Source organism: Peromyscus maniculatus, chromosome 23, assembly GCF_049852395.1.
Source record: "Peromyscus maniculatus bairdii isolate BWxNUB_F1_BW_parent chromosome 23, HU_Pman_BW_mat_3.1, whole genome shotgun sequence".
Lineage (NCBI taxonomy): Eukaryota > Metazoa > Chordata > Mammalia > Rodentia > Cricetidae > Peromyscus > Peromyscus maniculatus.
Genome location: NC_134874.1, coordinates 14,952,932 through 14,970,923, shown reverse-complemented (window position 1 = coordinate 14,970,923; position 17,992 = coordinate 14,952,932). Strand labels below are relative to the sequence as shown.

At 48.6% G+C, this 17,992-nt stretch overlaps 1 protein-coding gene across 3 annotated transcripts in view; it reads right to left on the bottom strand.

The window, feature by feature from the left end:
- Nucleotides 1-1,858: 1,858 nt before the first annotated feature.
- Cfap251 (cilia and flagella associated protein 251) overlaps nt 1,859-17,992 on the bottom strand; it is a 76,329-nt gene continuing 60,195 nt past the window's right edge. For all 3 annotated transcript variants that reach the window (XM_015996472.3, XM_076560817.1, XM_076560816.1), the window contains 3 exons: nt 5,224-5,452; nt 3,606-3,707; nt 1,859-2,142 (listed from right to left, as the gene is read on the bottom strand). In XM_015996472.3, coding sequence (XP_015851958.3) covers nt 2,030-2,142; nt 3,606-3,707; nt 5,224-5,452 — 444 coding nt within the window. In that variant the 3' untranslated portion in view covers nt 1,859-2,029. The remainder of the gene's footprint in view (nt 2,143-3,605; nt 3,708-5,223; nt 5,453-17,992) is intronic.

Genomic DNA, 17,992 nt, shown 5'->3' with positions numbered 1-17,992 from the left:
ACAGACAAGCTCTATGACCTCTGAGCCCCTCTGCACTGTCCCCAACCCCAGGACCAGTGGTCCAGGGTGACGGTGCTGGCCTGTCCCTTCCTTTACTCAACTGCCCAGAAGCTGCTGACTCTGCCTCGGTCAAATATACCAAGAGACAACCACGTCAAGTCACCTGCCGGAAGTGTCCCGGGTAGAAGGGTCCCCCTGGCACACTGGGAGGGAAAGAGTGGTGCGCTGCAACCAGTTCTGCTGTCCCTGGCTGTTTTGACTTTCCTGGAGGAATGTCCATAACCAGGACCTTGGCCTTCCTTCTCTATGGCTGGATGAACACGGAGAGATCATCCCAAGTTGCCTCTGATGGTGGCACCAGCCCTGGTGGGTTCAAGGGCACCAACAGTTTTGCTCATGGCAACCATTGCAATAGATATAGTCAGGAACGGCAAGATGAAAAGGTGCCAGATTGGATAAAGCAAAGTCCTGCCTGGTCTCTAGGCTGTGCTCAGTTCCAGTTTGTTTGTTTGTTTGTTGTTTTTAAGAGAACAAGTTATTTACCAGTTTCCTGTTCCCTAGAATGTCCCCAGGAACTTTTTAACCAGCGTGGTAATATATCTCCTAGGCCCTCAGCCGCTACAAAATCGATTCATAAAGCTTGTGTTTCTTTTCCATGATTTTTTTTTTTTTAAAGAACAAAACATAAACCAGGTCGCAAAGTCCTAGTGGCATGCTCCGACAAGCAGGTGCCTGCAGGACCGTGCCCCCAGGCCCCTGCCCCAAGGTCGCCGTGACACAGCATGGTGTGGGGTAGATGGTTCTGTTCCTCATTCCAGACTACTGCGAAGACTCTCGCTGAGAGACGTGCAACTGCACACCCGTGAGGAGGGGGGGGCCTGGTGCCCGCGAGGAAAGGGCTCTTTAAAGGATCAGAAGTGTTTGCCTAGAGCTGGAGAGCTGGCTCAGTGGTTAAGAGCACTGTCTGCTCTTCCGGAGGACCCGGGTTCAATTCCCAGCTGGAACTGCCTGTAACCCCAGTTGTAGGGGGTCTGACAACCTCACATAGACACACATGCAGGAAAAACACTGATGCACATAAAATAAGAATAATATTTTAAAAATGTTTACCCCACTCCCCAAAAGAGAAATATTTCCTTAATGCTGCTGTCTAAGGAAAAGGCCCTGGTGGGGGTGGGCAGGTACACTGGACTGAATGTGATTGGTGGTGCGGTGGGTGGGTGGGTGGGGGGAACACTGAGGACACTTGCTAGAACTAGACCTTCGAACGGAGGGCAAACTCTAAAAGCAGACCATAGCTCTCCCTTGTTGGGCCAGAGGGCAGGGACAAAACATCACTGTGAACTTAAAGATGTGCCGCAATGGCCCGTTTTTTTGCCCGCTGAGTGCACGGTGGCGGCGGCGGAGGCCCAGCGGAGGGTGAGGTGGCGAGGCTCGTCAGCTGCATCCCGAAGGAGCAGGGCTCTGTGGCTTCTGGCCCAGGTGCAGTTCGGGGGGGGGGGGGGGGGGACACTCAGACGGCTTCTGCATTTTCATTGGCGGTTGCCACCAGAGTTGAGCATGGCCAGTGATGCTCGATGGAATGGCCGCGCGGCTTGGGTGTTTTGCTGAGAAAGAAAAATAGTCTGGCGCTCCCAGGAGCCCAGAACACCCCCCTCCTGGGCACAGGGGCCAGAGGTACAGACAGCACTCCAGAGGAAGGGCATGCGTGGCTGACTGTGACTTCCACGAAGACCTGCCACTGGCTGAGCGCCCCCCCCCCCTCGCGTCCCCCCACATCAGACCTGGGGATCCAGCTGCCAAGGCCTGTTCTCTCCTTCACCCACTCTTTTCTTTCACAGACAGTACAATGTCCAGCTTTGTGAGATCCATTGCCCAAGAGAACTCTGCTTTTAATGTCTAAAGGCTCTAAAAAGGATGGGGGGCAGGGTTAGGCATGTACAGAAAAAAGGAACGACTCCTGGAAAACACGCACACGTGTGTGCAAGCACCCACAAAGTCCTGTGTGCTGCCAACATCCTCAATGACTTCACTGATCCAACTGTCCGGAACTGTCAGAAATGGTTAAGCCAAGAATTTCAGTCGCGAATATTTCCGCAGTGATTTCGTCTGGAAGTTCTTCTTCGAGGCAGATTTCTGGATCTAGACAGGCAAGAAGAAGAAAACCACATGCCTTTCCAGTGATGAAGCCCCTAATAAGAGGGAGTTCTCAAAAACCCAAGGGAATGGCACTAAGCGGAAGTGGGGGGTGGGTGGGCTGGAGAGATGGCTCAGTGGTTAAGAGGTTAAGAGCACTGGCTGCTCTTCCAAAGGACCTGGGTTCGATTCCCAGCCTCCACACAGTGGCTCAAGCCCATCTGTAACTTCAGTTCCAGGGGATCCCACGCTCTTTCCTGGCCTCCCTGGGCACCAGGCATGCACAGGGTACACAGAGCACAGACATACACAGAGGCAAAACACCCATAAGGCAAAAAAGTCTCGAAAGAAAAAGGGGAGAAAAGGGGTTAGGGACTTAGCTCAGTGGTAGAGCGCTTGCCTAGCAAGCGCAAGGCCCTGGGTTCGGTCCTCAGCTCTGAAAAAAAAAGGGGGGGGGGAGTAGCCAGTACTTTGTGCTAAGGGTCACCTTTGACCCTTCAAACTAGTTCATTATAAAGTAGAGCCCTGATAACCAAGGTCTTGGCAAACCTGGTTAGGCCATAAGAGGAAGAGATGACAGAGTCAGGCCGGGAATCTTTGCTTCTGTAGTCTCAGGAGCTGTGGGCCTGACCACCAACTACCAGGGTAGAGATTTTCCAGCCCAAGCAGGCCCGGAAGAGCTGTTAGAATCGGCTCCTCCTAAGATTAAACTCACAACGGTCACACCTGTTAGTGACAGCTGGCTGGGAAGAGACAGAGGTGGGGCATTCTTGGGGTACAGCAAGAAGAGGAAGAGGAGTTTTCATTCAATTCGTGCTGGGATAGAATCCAGGGCTTTGGGTATGTGAGGAAAGTCCTCTGCCATCGAACATACCCCAAAGCTGGGATGACCTTGGAGACCTTGAAGCTGATGGGGAGATGTCGTGAAGGATAAAGCTACCTCCAGAAGTGGCTTAATGTTCATCCACCCAAGCCAGAGAGATGAACCCAGTGTAACAGAGAAAGGAAAAAGGGCCGGGCAGTGGTGGCTCACGCCTTTAATCCCAGCACTCAGGAGTCAGAGGCAGGTGGACCTCTGTGAGTTCAAGGCCAGCCTGGTCTACATATCGAGTTTAGGATAGCCAGGGCTTCACAGGGAAACCCTGTCTCAAAACCGCCCCCCACCCTCCCTCCCAAAAAGAAGAAAGGAAGGAAGGGAGGAAGGAAGGAAGGAGGGAGGGAGGGAGGAGGGAAGGAGGGAGGCCAGAAGACGCCACAGGACCGGCAGAGTGGGAGGGAATGCCCCATCTGGCAGACACAGCCACGGCTCACTGGCTCTGTGGTCACCTATTCACAGGATTCCCAGAAGACTGACTCTTGTGGGCAGGGTCTTGAGGACAGTGGCTCCCACCGGTCAGAGGGAACAAATGCACTTAAGTCTGTAACGAATTAGTGAGCGGAGGCTACAAGACCAGACAAAGGCCAAGTACCTTTGACTGAGGTGGATGCAGGCTCCAATTTCCACCCCTCAGGTTTCAGGCCGAACAGCGTGGCAAAGCAGTCGTGCATCTCCTCCTCTGTCATGTGCTCGCCTGGGCACGGGGGAACAAAAGGAGTCTGGTTAACTCTGGGGCTCCGTCTCACACCCGGGGTTGAGAGCTGAGAAGGTCTCCTGTTTTTGTTTGTTTTGAGGCTGGCTCTCCTGTATCGCAGCCTGGCCTCAAACTTGGCTGACCTCAAGCTGGGATGACCTTTGAACTCTCCCAAGTGCTGGGATTACAGATTTGGGCCACCAGGTCTGGCTTGTGCGACACTGGAGATTCAACCGAGGGCTTTGAGCAAGCTAGGCAAACACTGTATAACCGAGCTACGCCTCCAGCCCTGCTGGGAACTTTCGGTTTTCCTGCCTCTACTTCCCAAGTGCTGGCATTACCGCTGCGTGCCACCCCGCTGGCGAGAGATCTCTCTTTTTAAATTTTACATTTCTTTATTTATTTGCACGTGCGCGTGCGTGCGTGCGTGCGTGCGTGCGTGCGTGCGTGCGTGCGTGTGTACCGGGCATGGTGCATGCTCGCAGTCAGAGGACAGCTTCTCTCCTGCCACTCTGTGGGTCTTAGAGCTTGAACTGGGGTCCTCAGCCTTAACAATAAGCACTTTTACCCGCTGAGCTGTCTCACTGGCCCAGAGAACTCCAAGAGACGTATTCTGCCATTTCTTTAGCTAGGAAGACAATGTACAGCGTCCTAGTCTGTCACCACACTTCCTTATATGGTACTACAAAGCCAGGGGGGAGATGTTGGGGCTTGAGCAAGGGACCGTGGGGGTGAAGCCTGGGCTCGGCTTCATTTCAAGCTCCCTCCTCTCAGAGCCACCTTAGGTTGACTGCGATTTAAAAAAAAAAAAAAAAAAAAAAAAAAAAAAAAAAAAAAAAAGCCCAATACTTCTCAGATATGCAAGACAGGACAAGGTGACCCTCACTGGAGTGTGGCTTGACAGCCCGAACCCATCCTGACCTCGTTATAGCCCAAGGAGACAGATAAGCTGGCACACACCTCCCCATTTTACAAGCCAAGCTGGGTGTGGTGGTGTCGACCTCCAACCAGCACAGAGGATGGAGAGCGCGACCACTCAAGGCTAGCCTGGGCTACAGAACAACAGCACAGCAGTGGGCATGCTGAGACTGGAAGTCTTGTGAAGCTGAGTTCGAAACACACTTTTCTTAAATATTTTTTTTTTGCACTTTATTTATTTTGTGGGTGGGGGAGGGGGGAACACGTGCCATGGCTGTGCTTTGGGGTCAGAGTACAGCTTCTCCCGCCATGTGAGTTCTGGGAGTTGAACTCCGGTCACCTGGGCTTGTGGCAGACACCTTGACTCACCGGGTCGTCTTGCTGGCCCGTGAATCACGTGTTTCTCATTTCTAGGTCAGGGACCTTCTCATTAACCTACACTTGTCAGACATGTAAGACATGACAAGGTGACCCTGGAGGTTGAAGCCCTGTCCTCGTGACAGATGGGGATCCCAAAGTGTCTGCCTGCCCTAAAGAGGCTTTTCCTGCTGGCATTGGGAAGGATGCTTGCTACCAGATGTCTTTGCTTGGGCGTTACCTTTAGTGAGGAGCAAGTTCAGGAAATCCTCTCTCCGAATAACCATTTTCCCTTCGGAATTCTTGGAACCCAGTATGTCAAAGCTTTCCTGGATGCCGGTCATGGTGTTACCAAAAGGTGGCCTATGATTAAGATAGACTTTGAGGAAATCCGGTAAGTTGATTTTGTCGATGAGGTTCCCAGTGTCCACGTATTCACTAAACTTGATCTCATTAAACATGTCCTCAATCTAGAGAACAGAAAATGAAACAAAGACTATGGTCAACACAAAAGATACTTGAAGCCGGGTGTGGTGGCGCACGCCTTTGATCCCAGCACTTGGGAGGCAGAGGCAGGTGGATCTCTGTGAGTTTGAGGCCAGCCTGGTCTACAAAGCAAGTTCCAGGATAGCCAGGGCTACACAGAGAAACTCTATCTCAAAAAACAAACCAAAAAAAGAAAGAGAGAAAGAGAGGAAGAAAGAGAGAGAGAAAGAGGGAAAGAAAGAGAGAAAGAGAAAGAGAGGAAGAGAGAAAGAGAGAGAGAGAAAGAGAGAGAGAGAGAGAAAGAGAGGGAGAGAGAAAGAAAGAGAGAGAAAGAAAGAGAGAGAGAAAGAGAGGAGAGAAAGAGAAAGAAAGAAAGAAAGAAAGAAAGAAAGAAAGAAAGAAAGGAAGGAAGGAAGGAAGGAAGGAAGGAAGGAAGGAAGGAAGGAAGGAAGGAAGGAAGGAAGAAAGAAAGAAAGAAAGAGAGAGAGAAAGAAAGAAAGAGAAAGAAAAACTGAAGAGGAACATATATTTGTGGGTTGTGTTATGGTCCCCCAGGAAGGATGCTGAAGTTCTAACCTTGGGGACCTTATTAGAAATGGGGTCACTGCAAATGTAATTATAAAATGAGGTCATGCTGGAGGAGGGTGGCTTTCAATCCAATGTATCCATCATTATACCAGTTCAGCTTGGAGCCGAACACAGTGTGATACCGTGCACACCTGCTTCCTCGTGGTCAGGAAACAGAACTGAGTATCAGAATGTGGGAGGAGCCCCAAAGGAATCAATCAATCCGACAACCGTCACAGGGGACATATCGCACCAATGACACTGATTTTGGAATCTGACACAGGATAAAATCTTGTTGTTTTAGTACATCCTAGGCCCCGGACTCGGTCCTTAGTGTGGAAATAAAATAAACTAATAGATAAATAATTTTTTAAGGCTTACTTTTAAAAATCATGTCTATGCATGTGTGTCTATATACACAGATGTGAGAGTAGGTGATTGTGTGTGTCAGAAGAGGGCATGGGATCCCTTGGAGCTGGAATCACATGATGTATGGTTATGAGCCTCCTGACATGTGGGTACAGGAACCAAACTGGTCCTCTGCATGAACAGCAATCACTCCTAACCTCTGAGCCATCTCTCCAGTCCCTAATTCCTTTTGTTTTTTAAGCCACCCAGTCTTAGCACTTCGTCCTGTCCTGATGATGTCACACTGTCCATACCATGTGGACTGTCACAAATACTATTCTATTATGTCACTTTTCACCCTGAGGATCTCACAGTCTATCAAAACCACTTCCTCACCCTGAGACATACATGTCAGCTTGTTTTAAGGGTAGAATCTAGCCAGGCTTGGTGGTACACACCTGTTTCTTTGTGGTCAGGAAACAAAAGGCAGTTAGACTACCCTAAGTTCAAGACCAATCTGTGCCCACATAGCAAGTTCTAAGTTAGCTAGGGCTAGATAGAGAGATTTTGTTTCAATAAACAAACAAACAAACAAACAAACAAAAAAGTATTTCCCAAACCATGAAGATAGAATCTACAAGAATTTAAAAATAAGTTTGGATGAGTAAGTACTTCACTGAGAAACCCAAATATGTGACTCATACCCTAGTAAATTTCCTTTTTTTAAATTAATTTTTAAAGTTAGTATACAGTAAGCTGTGGTGATGCATGCCTTTAATTCCAGCACTCAGGGGGCAGAAACAGAGGCAGGTGGATCTCTGTGATTTCAAGGCCACCCTGGTCTGCATAGTGAGTTTCAGGCCAGCCAGAGCTACATAGCGAGACCTTATCTCATAAAAGAGAAAAGAATTCTAAGAAATTCACTAAAAGCTACTAGAACTGGTAAAAGGTTTCAGTGATATTTCAGGGTCTGATATCAATATGTGAAACTCGGAGGTGGAGAGATGGCTCAGCACTTAAGAGCAGTAACTGCTCTTGCAGAGGACTCAGGTTTGGTTCCCGGCACCCACACGACAGATTATAACCATCCCTAACCCGGTTCTGACGCCCTCTTCTGACCTCAGCAGGTACTGAACGCACAGGGTGCACATACATACATGGAGGTAAAACACTCACACACATAAAATAAAAAGTTCCATGTATGAAAATCAGTTGTATTGTTATACAATGAACACAATGAAGAGTAAAAAAAAATTCTTTTTCTTTTTAAAAAAAATGGATACGTGTGTGTGTGTGTGTGTGTGTGTGTGTGTGTGTGCTTTGTGTGTGTGTGTGTGTGTGTGTAGTGTAATGTATGTGTGGCACAGGACACATGTAAAGAACAGAGGATACCATGAGGGTTCAACATTTATCTGTGAAGCCATCTCACCAGCCCAATAATTTTATTTCTAGTAGCATCAAATTCAATAAATACTTAGGAATAATTTTAACAAAGGAGGCTTAAGCTCCGAAAACTATGAAATAATGTTGACATTAAGAGGAACCTAAATGAGTGGAAAGGTTCCTTATCTGGTGCTTGGATGACTCAATAGTGTTAAGGTGACTGCACTCCAGGCTGATGGTCACTTGCCTAGCGTGTCCCAGACCTGGGGTTCCACCCTCAGCACCGCCAGAGAACAACGGGACGGAACCCCGAACCCCAGCTAGCTTTTTTGCTACTGTGGAGAGTGACAAGCTGATTCTGAAATCAATACTGCAAGAACTGACAAGATGGTAGAAAAAAGAAGGACAGGCAAAACCTCGGGGCTACAGCGGACTAAAGCTTAAGGACACACGCTTCCTGCTTCTCAGTGTCAAGACTCACTGCCATCCTGCAGCCATGGGCACGGTGTGGCCCCGGCCTGGTGGCAGTCAGACACCACACTGGGGTGGGATTAAAAGCATGGAAAGGGACTGGCAAGATGGCTCAGAGGTTAAGGCTGTCCGCTGCTCTCACAGAGGACCTGAGTTCAGTTCCAGCATCCACACTTGGCGGCTCACAACCCCGTCATTCCAGACCCAGGGGACCCAGTGCCCTCTTCTGGCCTCTGTGAACCCCCCCCCCCGGACATACACACAGATACACAAAGTAAAAGTAAGAATAAAATTTTAAATACTTTTTATTTACATTTTTGTATGTGTGTCACACACATACACACACACACTCCACGGTGCATATATGGAGGACCCAGGGACGACTTGCTGCCATTAAATTCCCACTTCTACCATATGGATCCTGGACTGAACTTGGGACATCAGGCTGGTGAGTAAGCATCCCTACCCACTGAGCCATATTGCCAGCCACAGACATTTCACTGTTTTTCTTTTTTCTTTTTCTTTCTTTCCTTCTTTCTTTCTTTCTTTCTTTCTTTCTTTCTTTCTTTCTTTCTTTCTTTCTTTCTTTCTTTCTTTTTTGTTTGTTTTTTTTTGTTTTTTGTTTTTCGAGACAGCGTTTCTCTGTGTAGTTTTGGTGCCTGTCCTGGACCTCGCTCTGTAGACCAGGCTGGCCTCGAACTCACAGAGCCTGGCTCTGCCTCCTCAGTGCTGGGATTAAAGGCGTTCGCTGCCACCACCACCTGGCCCTTTTACTGTTTTTTACCTTAATTTTATTTTTTATTATTCTATTTGAGACAGGGTCTCACTGAGTCACCCCGACTTACCCAGAACTCACTCACCCAGATCCACCTGCCTCTGCCTCCAGAGTGCTGGGATTAAAGACATGGGCCACTACGTCTGACTTAATTTTTATTTTTGCTGACCTAGCTTGAGATCCAACTGCCTCAAGCCAGGGACTCGTTTTTTTATCATTATTTTTTTTAAAGCCACCAACTAACTAAAGAAGAAAATCATCAGCATCTCTCTATCCCTTCATGTGCCATTTTCCTGAGACATCGTGGATCTGTGCAAACACTACCATAACGACCCATTTCTCGATACCTCACAGGCTTATACGGTTTTGTTGGGCAGTGGTGGCACACGCCTTTATTTTATTTTATTTTCCGGAGCTGAGGACCGAACCCAGGGCCTTGTGCTTGCTAGGCAAGTGCTCTACCACTGAGCTAAATCCCCAACCGCCGCTCCCCCACTCCCCCGCCCCCCCCCCCACACACACTGGTTTTGTTTACTTAAGCAGGTGTATCTAAATCTGGGGTCATTTACTTTCACTTTAAGGATAGTTAGATCGTTTCAAACCTGTTGCTCTCAAGCTGGTCCCTGAACAATTGCAGCCTGCTGGGGCCTCCGTTTCCAGCCTCTCCCTTGCAGAATTTTGCTGCTTAGATCCGTGTGTCATGTTGGAGGGAAAAAGGTGTGACCGCTTTTCCCTATGTGTGAAGCAGAACTGTTAGAGCCTGGCAGCCGGAGCTCTCGGGAAAACAGCATTATTGGTTGCGAGCAACTGTAACCCAAACTGTGTGCGCGCCGTGTGTGAGGACACCGCTCCATAGTTAGTGTTTCCTGGGTTTGCAGTTGACACAGCTGCACAATCGTACATTCAATTATATATGGATAGTTATGCATATTAAAAACAGCATATTAACATGGCATGCTATATGAATAGTACAAGGCAAAAGATGTGTACTATCTGAAGAGAAACTTTTAACGTTCATCATTTTAAAGGTTTACTTTTAGTGTATGTGTATATTTGCTTGCATTGTGTGACAGGTGACTGAGAGAACCAGAAGTGGGTGTCGGACCCCCTGAAACTGTAGCTACTGATGGTTGTGAGCTGTCATATGGGTGCTGGAAACTGAGCTTGGGTCCTCTGCAAGAGCGGGAACTCTGTAGCCCAGGCTGGCCCTAAACTCACAGAGATCCACCTACCTCTGCCTTCCAAGTACTAGGATAAAAGGTGTGTGCCACCACCTCCTGGTGCAGTAACTTTTTTAAAAATTATTTTTATTTTATGTGCATTGGTGTTCTGTCTGCACGCATGTCTGTGTGGGGATGTCAGATCCTGGAGTTGCAGGTAGTTGCGAGCTGCCGTGTGGGTGCTGGTAATTGAACCAGGGTCCTCTGGAAGGTCAGCCAGTGCTCTTAACCATTGAGTCATCTCTCCAGCCCCAAGGGCAGTAACTCTTAACTGTAAGCTCTTAGCCATTGAACCATTTCTCTAGTCCCAATTTTACTAATTTTAATAATACTGGGGCTGGAGAGATGGCTCAGTGGCTAAGAGCACTGGCTGCTCTTGCAGAGGACCCGGGTTTGATTCCTACCACACACACATGGTGGCTCACAACCACCTGTCACTCCAGTTTCAGGGGATTCAATGCCCTTTTCCCGTCTCTGTGGGCACCAGACACACAGGAGGTGTACAAATACATATGAATGTGAAACACCCATATACACAAACATCTTTAAATGACAAAATGTAAAAAATTTAAAAATGTTAATACTATTAAGAGATACATACGCCACCACTTACTTAGTAGAGAGTAAAGTTAAGTGATAATTTCAGAGAACAGATCTGTCTTCAAATTCTAACAGTGCTATTTTCTGTGTGTGGGATCTCGAGTGAGTTACTTAATACCACTTATCTCCAACTTTCTTATCTTGAGAGGGTAGAGCAAAGCATAACACATAAACACTGGGGTGGTTTGTGCTGTGTTTAGTCTGGGTTTTCTTTTTGTGGACTTTCTTTTTGAGATACGGTCTCACGTAGCCTGAGTTAACCTTGATCTTGCTATGCAGCTGAGCATGACCTTGAACCTCTGATCTCACGGGCGTGTGCCAGCATGCCTGGTTTAGGTGGCACTGGGGGTCGCTCCCAGGCCTTCCTGGGTGCTGGGTGAGCGCTCTGACATCTCAGCTGTATCCCCAGCCCGCACAGGGTTTTGAAGAATACAAGTGTCTACCCAGGGTAGGGACTGAACAGACAGTAATTATACTGTGATTATTATATTTTCTACGTGCTTACTAATTAGAATTCATGTAATTACAATATAAATTATAATTCTATGTTAATGACATATGATCAAATTTATAAGTAATAAGTATATAAATTATAATACATATACATTACTGATGGAATATATGATTTAGCTCGATTCCTAAGTAGGGGACTATGATAACAAAGGGAATTGAAATGCCTGCATTAGTCATACCCAGAGAGTCCCAAGACCTCAACGTACATCGGTGGCGGCACAAACCACTCAGTAGGTGATTTGTCTCTTCCTCCCTAAGAATCACTGCTTGGGCTGGCGAGAGGGCTCAGAGGGTATAAAGAGCTTGCCGCATAAGCCTGGCTGCTTGAATTCGATCCCTGGTGAGAGAGGCTGAATCTAGAAAGTCGTCTTCTGACCTCCACATGTACACACCAGCACACTAATAATAATAATAATAATAATAATAATAATAATAATAATAATAATAATTAATAATGATAAGTTGGCAGCTTGCCACCCCCATAACTCGTTCCTGAGCCTGTCTGCACAGGTTCTACCGCATGTCTAAATGAAGTTCGTGCTTAGGAGAACTGGGGGATGGATGTGGCCCACTCAGTGTCTTCTGGATGCTCTGGTGTGAAGGCGACTCTGGAGATTCAGGAGGCCAGGATGACCAGCACAGAATGCTCTTCTGTAATCAGCCAGGCCTTCTATGGTACTCTCACCCTAGTCCATCATCCGCTGAGGCAGCGGTCCTTTCCATCAGCCTGGAGAGTTCTCCTAGTTCTGAGGGCAGTTCCCCGTGCCCAGAGATCCTGATTTCATGAGTTTGGGGTGCAGAGTCAGCCATACTATTTAAAAGTCACACTATTTGAAGTGTGGCGGAGGTTGTGAGGCCTGGCTTTGAGGCGAGGATTCTTAAACTGCCCAGGTGGAAATGGCCCGGAGGGCTTGTTAACGGGGGATGGGGGTGGGGGGGGTGGGGGTGGGGGGGGTGGGGTGGGGGTGGGGGGGGTGGGGGTGGGGGGATTCTGACTCAGTGCGCCAGGGGCTGGGGGTGAGAATACGCTGTTTACACATCCTCGGGAGGGAGGATCTACGCTTAGAACCCCTGTCCTTGACTGTGGGGGAGGGGGCTCCCAAAAGTGACATTCATGCGGAAGAGAGTCAGCACCAACCAAGCCTGTGGCTTCCAGCAGAGCCAGGACAGGTGGCAGCTGCTGTGCCCGAGCTGGCTGTTTGGGTCTGCATCTGTTCCCCGGGGAAGATGTAGCGAGCGACTTTCAACTCCACTTCCTCAGCGGCTTGGTGTAGACAGAGCCTGGCTTGACAATCGCTCGGAGAAAACATGAATGAATGTGTGAGCGAATGAATGAAGCAGACGGTGATGGGCTATGGAAGAATTCCCCTTAAAATTATTCACAAAAGCGGGGCTGGAGAGAAGGCTCAGTGAACAGTGTTTGCTGCTCTTGTGGAGGACCCAAGTTCAGTTTCTAGAACACATGTCTCGAAGCTCACAACTGCCTGTGACTCCAGCTTCAAAGTTCCTGACACCCCGCTTTGGCTTCTGAGGACACCTGCATTCACATGCACACATAGATACACACACACAATCAAAAAAAAAAAAATCAGTTGGACCTGGTGGAGCACGCCTTTAATCCCAGCACTGGAGAAGGCAGAGACAGGAGGATCTCTGTGAGTTTGGGCCAGCCTGGTCTACATGGCGAGTTTCTGGATAGCTAGGGATATTTAGTAAGAGACCATCTCAAAAAAAAAAAAAAAAAAAGATATTACAAAAGCCTCATTTGGAGTAATCACCTCCTGCCCTCACTCACGTGGATCAGCTTCTAGTACTTACTGACTCAGCACAGGTTTGAGGTAGAACATTTATTGAATGGTTTCTCACCTGACAAATACTTTTTTAAATTTAATTAATTAATTAATTAATTTTGGTTTTTGGAGACAGGCTTTCTCTATGTATCAGCCCTGGCTGTCCTGGAACTTGCTCTGTAGATCAGGCTGGCTTCAAAGTCACAGAGATCCTCCTGCCTCTGCCTCCCGAGTGCTGGAGTTAAAGGCGTGCGCCGCCGCCGCCGCCGCCGCCGCCGCCGCCGCCGCCGGTGAATACTTTTAAGCATTTAGACATGCAGCACTTCGGCCCTTGTTGGTGTTGCTACCACAGGCCCCTGAAACACAGGGGTGGCCCGAGTCCCTCCCGCAGAACGATTTCCCTTCAACCCATTTTTGGACCCCGATGGCCTTTTGGTGTGCGGTCCCCGTTGCCGGCCACAGGAAGCCACTGAGGGCTTTTGAATCATGTTTTATAATTAAGTTTTATAAGCTCCCTATTAAATGGAGAGCGACATAATACACTTGAACGGAGGCCATTCCCCTTTTCAGAAGGCGGCTCTGGGTGGCCGGCAGGTTTCCTTCCGTGAGCGTGGCTTAGGCTCGCAGGGCTGGAGGACTCTCCGTACGTCCTACACCCTCTTCCTGTCACACGCAACCCTCTAGAACATCTTTGACCTACGGGAGTCAGCCCTTCACCACGGCTCATCCTGGTTGTGCACACCAGCCTTTTCACGCCGACCTGGGGCAGGGAAGGAGGAGGGGACTCAAGAGGGTGACCCACAGCCAGGCAGACTCCCCGTGCCGCTGTGTCTGGAGACTCCCCTGAGCCCCTCTGAGACTTAAGCTCCCCTCCTCTCATCCTGGGGACACGTCACCCGAGACCTCGACAGATGCCGAATAGAAGCCACCGAGAGGGCTAATCCTCCCGAGTGCTGGGATGAAAGGCGTGCGCCACCACTGCCCGGCTTTATTAAGGTGGCTGGAGAGACGGCCGTGGGTGCTGGGAACCAAACTCTTTTAATATTTGGTTGTGAACCTAGCCTTTAACGGCTGAGCCATCTCTCCAGCCCCAGTTTTTCTTTTACAGAAAAGATCTCCTGTAGCCCTGGCTAGCCTCAAACTTTATATGTAGCTGGGGATGACCTTGAACATCTGATCCTTCTGCCTCCACCAACGAGCTAAGAGGACCAGTACCCACTGCCCCTCATTCTTGTGGCCACACCTTTTTAATACGAATGAGGCACTTTTCATGCAGAATGCCTGTAGTTTATGCTCTTCCACATACAACAGCTCAAGCACAGATACTCTCTTTGAAATCCACAGGTACAAGATTTGTTTTTACTAGCTGGGCGGTGCTGGCGCATGCCTTTAATCCCAGCACTTGGGAGGCAGAGTCAGGCGGATCTCTGTGAGTTCAAGGCCAGCCTGGTGTACAGAGCAAGATCCAGGACAGGCTGGGGATTGAACTCAGGACCTCTGGAAGAGCAGCCAGATGCTCTTAACCACTGAACCATCTCTCTAGCCCGATCTTAATTTTTGTTTTGTTTTGTTTTTTTCAAGACAGTGTTTTTCTGTGCTGTATTGGTGCCTGTCCTGGATCTCACAGAGATCTGCCTGCCTCTGCCTCCCGAATGCTGGGATTAAAGGTGTGTGCCACCACTGCCCGATGTCGGGCGGCGGCGGCGGCGGGAGGGGGGGTTGTCTTTATAGCATGCATGTTTGTAAAGGTTTTTAAGAGATGCCCTTGCCTGAACGCCACATCATGGAGCTTTCCCCCCAAAGCCACAAGGGTGAGTTGATTAGGTGCCCACCGCTCTCAGAAATTCTGATCAGGTCCTGGACACTCTGAAGCAGGCAGATGCATGCTGATTCCAGTCAAGACATAACATGGATAGAAACTCCCCTGACAGACAGATACAAAACTCCTCCTTGGCCGGGCGGTGGTGGCGCACGCCTTTAATCCCAGCACTCGGGAGGCAGAGCCAGGCGGATCTCTGTGAGTTCGAGGCCAGCCTGGGCTACCAAGTGAGCTCCAGGAAAGGCGCAAAGCTACGCAGAGAAACCCTGTCTCGAAAAACCAAAAAAAAAAAAAAAAAAAAAAACTCCTCCTTGACAAGACAATTCCCCTCCTTAGTACATGCACCAGAGAACTAGAAAGAGATCCACACAGGAGTGCTCATGGTAGCATCCCTCATAACAGCACAATGGTACAAACAACCCAAAGGCTCACCAAATCATGACTAGGCGAATAAAATGTGGCAAGTTCACAGGACTGCATAGAATACTATTCAGAAAAAAAAAAAAAAAAAAGGAATGGAGGGGGATCGGAAAGATGGCTCAGCTTTTAGGAGCACTGGCTGGTCTCTCAGAGGACCTGGATTCTAGCGCCCATATGGTAGCTCATAATCATCCATAACTCCAGCTTCAGTGGATTTAATCTCCTCTTCTGACCTCCATAGGCACCAGGCATGCACATAGTGCACATATATACATGCAGGCAAAATACGTATTTGGGTATTTTGAGTATAAAACAAATACTTAAAACCAAAAAATGTAAAAAAGAACCATCATCATCACCATCATCATTATCACCACCACCACCATTATCATCATCACCATCATCACCTCCACTATCACCATCATCATCAAGGGGGCTGAAGAGAAGGCTCAGCACTAGTTGCTACTCTTTCAAAGGACATAATGCCTCCTTCTGGCCTCTATAAGCAACTGCACTCGTGTGCACAAACCCACATAGAGACAGACACACAAGCACACAATTAAAAAATAGCTGGGCGGTGGCGGCGGCGGCGGCGGCGGCGGCGGCGGCGGCGGCGGCGGCGGCGCACGCCTTTAATCCCAGCACTCTGGGAGGCAGAGCCAGACGGATCTCTGTGAGTTCAAGGCTATCCTGGTCTACCAAGTGAGTCCCAGGAAAGGCCCAAAGCTACACAGAGAAACCCTGTCTCGAAAAACAAACAAACAAACAAACAAACAAACAAATAACAGGAAGCCAGGCAGTGGTGGCACATGCCTTTAAGCCCAGCACTTATGAGGCAGAGGCAGGTGGATCCCAGAGTTTGAGGCCAGCCTAGTCTATATAGTGAGTTCCAAGACAGCCAGGAGTATATAGAGAAAAATCTCGTGAAAAAACAAAACAAAAAATAAATAATAAATAATAATAACTGCTGGAGGGTTGCTCAGCAGTTAAAAACATTTCTTATTCTTGCAGAAGATCCAAGTTCAGTTCCCAGCACCCACATGGTGGCTCACAACCATCTAAAACTCCAATTTCAGGGGATGTGACACCCTCTTCTTGTCTCTGAGGGCATGCAGGCCAAACATTCTTACACATAAAAATAAGTCAAAAATAAAAATATTAGCCAGGCATGGTGGTGCACACCTTTAATCCCAGCACTCGGGAGGCAAGGCCAGGCAGATCTCTGTGAGTTCGAGGCCAGCCTGTCTACAGAGTGAGTTCCAAGACAGCCAGGGCTACATAGTGAGACCCTGTCTCAAACAAACAAAATTAAATTAAAAAAAAAAAAAAACAAGAATGAAGGTCTGAGCATGCTACATTCTGAATGAATCTTGAATGCATCAGGCCGAGCGAACCTAGCCAGGCATATCACATACTGTATGATCTATTTTTATGTAATCAAGAATAGACGAGACCGTGCAGACGGAACACAGATCGGCAGTTGCCAGGGCTGGGGGAGGAGGGGCAGAAAGGGGCTGATAATGGGTGTAGGGTTTGTTTGGGGGGTGATAATATCCTGGGGTTGCGCAGGGTTGATGGCTACACCATTCTGTGAAGAACCCAAAAGCCATTGAACTGCCCACAGAAAATAGTTGCCTTGTATGGTGTGTGTGACGTTACAGTAAACTTTTTTTTAAAAATGTAGGCCATAGCAAAAACAAGCAACACAACTGTTCTAGAACATCGGTATTTTAGAGACTCGATTTTCCCCTACCATTGCTGCGCTCCATCCAGTCTTTCATAAAAATCACAAAGCTGGTAAAGATCAATGCACGCTTCTCGTGAAAGCTTCCAACAGTGGGGACCTAAGAAAAAGCACACATGCCCTGGGCAGGATGTAGCTCAGTGGCCAAGGGCTTGCCTAGCACAGAAACAAACAAACAAACAGACAAACAACCCGAACTCCAGAGACGTGCGGGGATCGACGTCTCCACTTACAGGATTGTCCTTCTTCCTGCCGGGGCACACATGTAAACACAGAACTCCAGGTCTGGGCTCAGCCTATGTGGTTCAAACTCTGGCTCTGTTCTCAGAAGCAGAGTGGCAGTACAAGCTGCCTTCCTGCTCCAAGCCTCACTTTTACCACCTGTGAAATGGGCGGGACCAATAAGGCAAGGGCCTGCATGCCTCCCGAGGCCAGAGAGGACCAAACCCCAGAAGGCATCCTTGAAGGTGCTGGGGGCACACTGAATGGCGATAGAGAAGACCCCCATGGGCTTTGCACTCGGTATGAGTGTGACCACCTGCGTGCTTTATCCAGTGGCTCTCAGGTAATCTACAATATATTTATTTAAATGCTCACGTATAAGTCTTTCTGCAGGAAGCTTTCTGGGTGATGTCCTGCTCTAGGCCTCCCCTAGAACAGTGGGCCATCTCCATCTCTCTTCCCTTTAGGGTGAGAATAACCTGACATTTACTTTTCAGCGCAGGACCCGACATACGAAGGGCCCTGGGGGCTTTAATCACAGGAGGCAAAGCTGCGCACATGATCTCTTTCTCAAGTTTCTCCCTCTCCATATGGGTGAGCTCGCACCAATTGGCTGCGATTTCTACCCCAGCTGGGACCACTTCTAACAGCA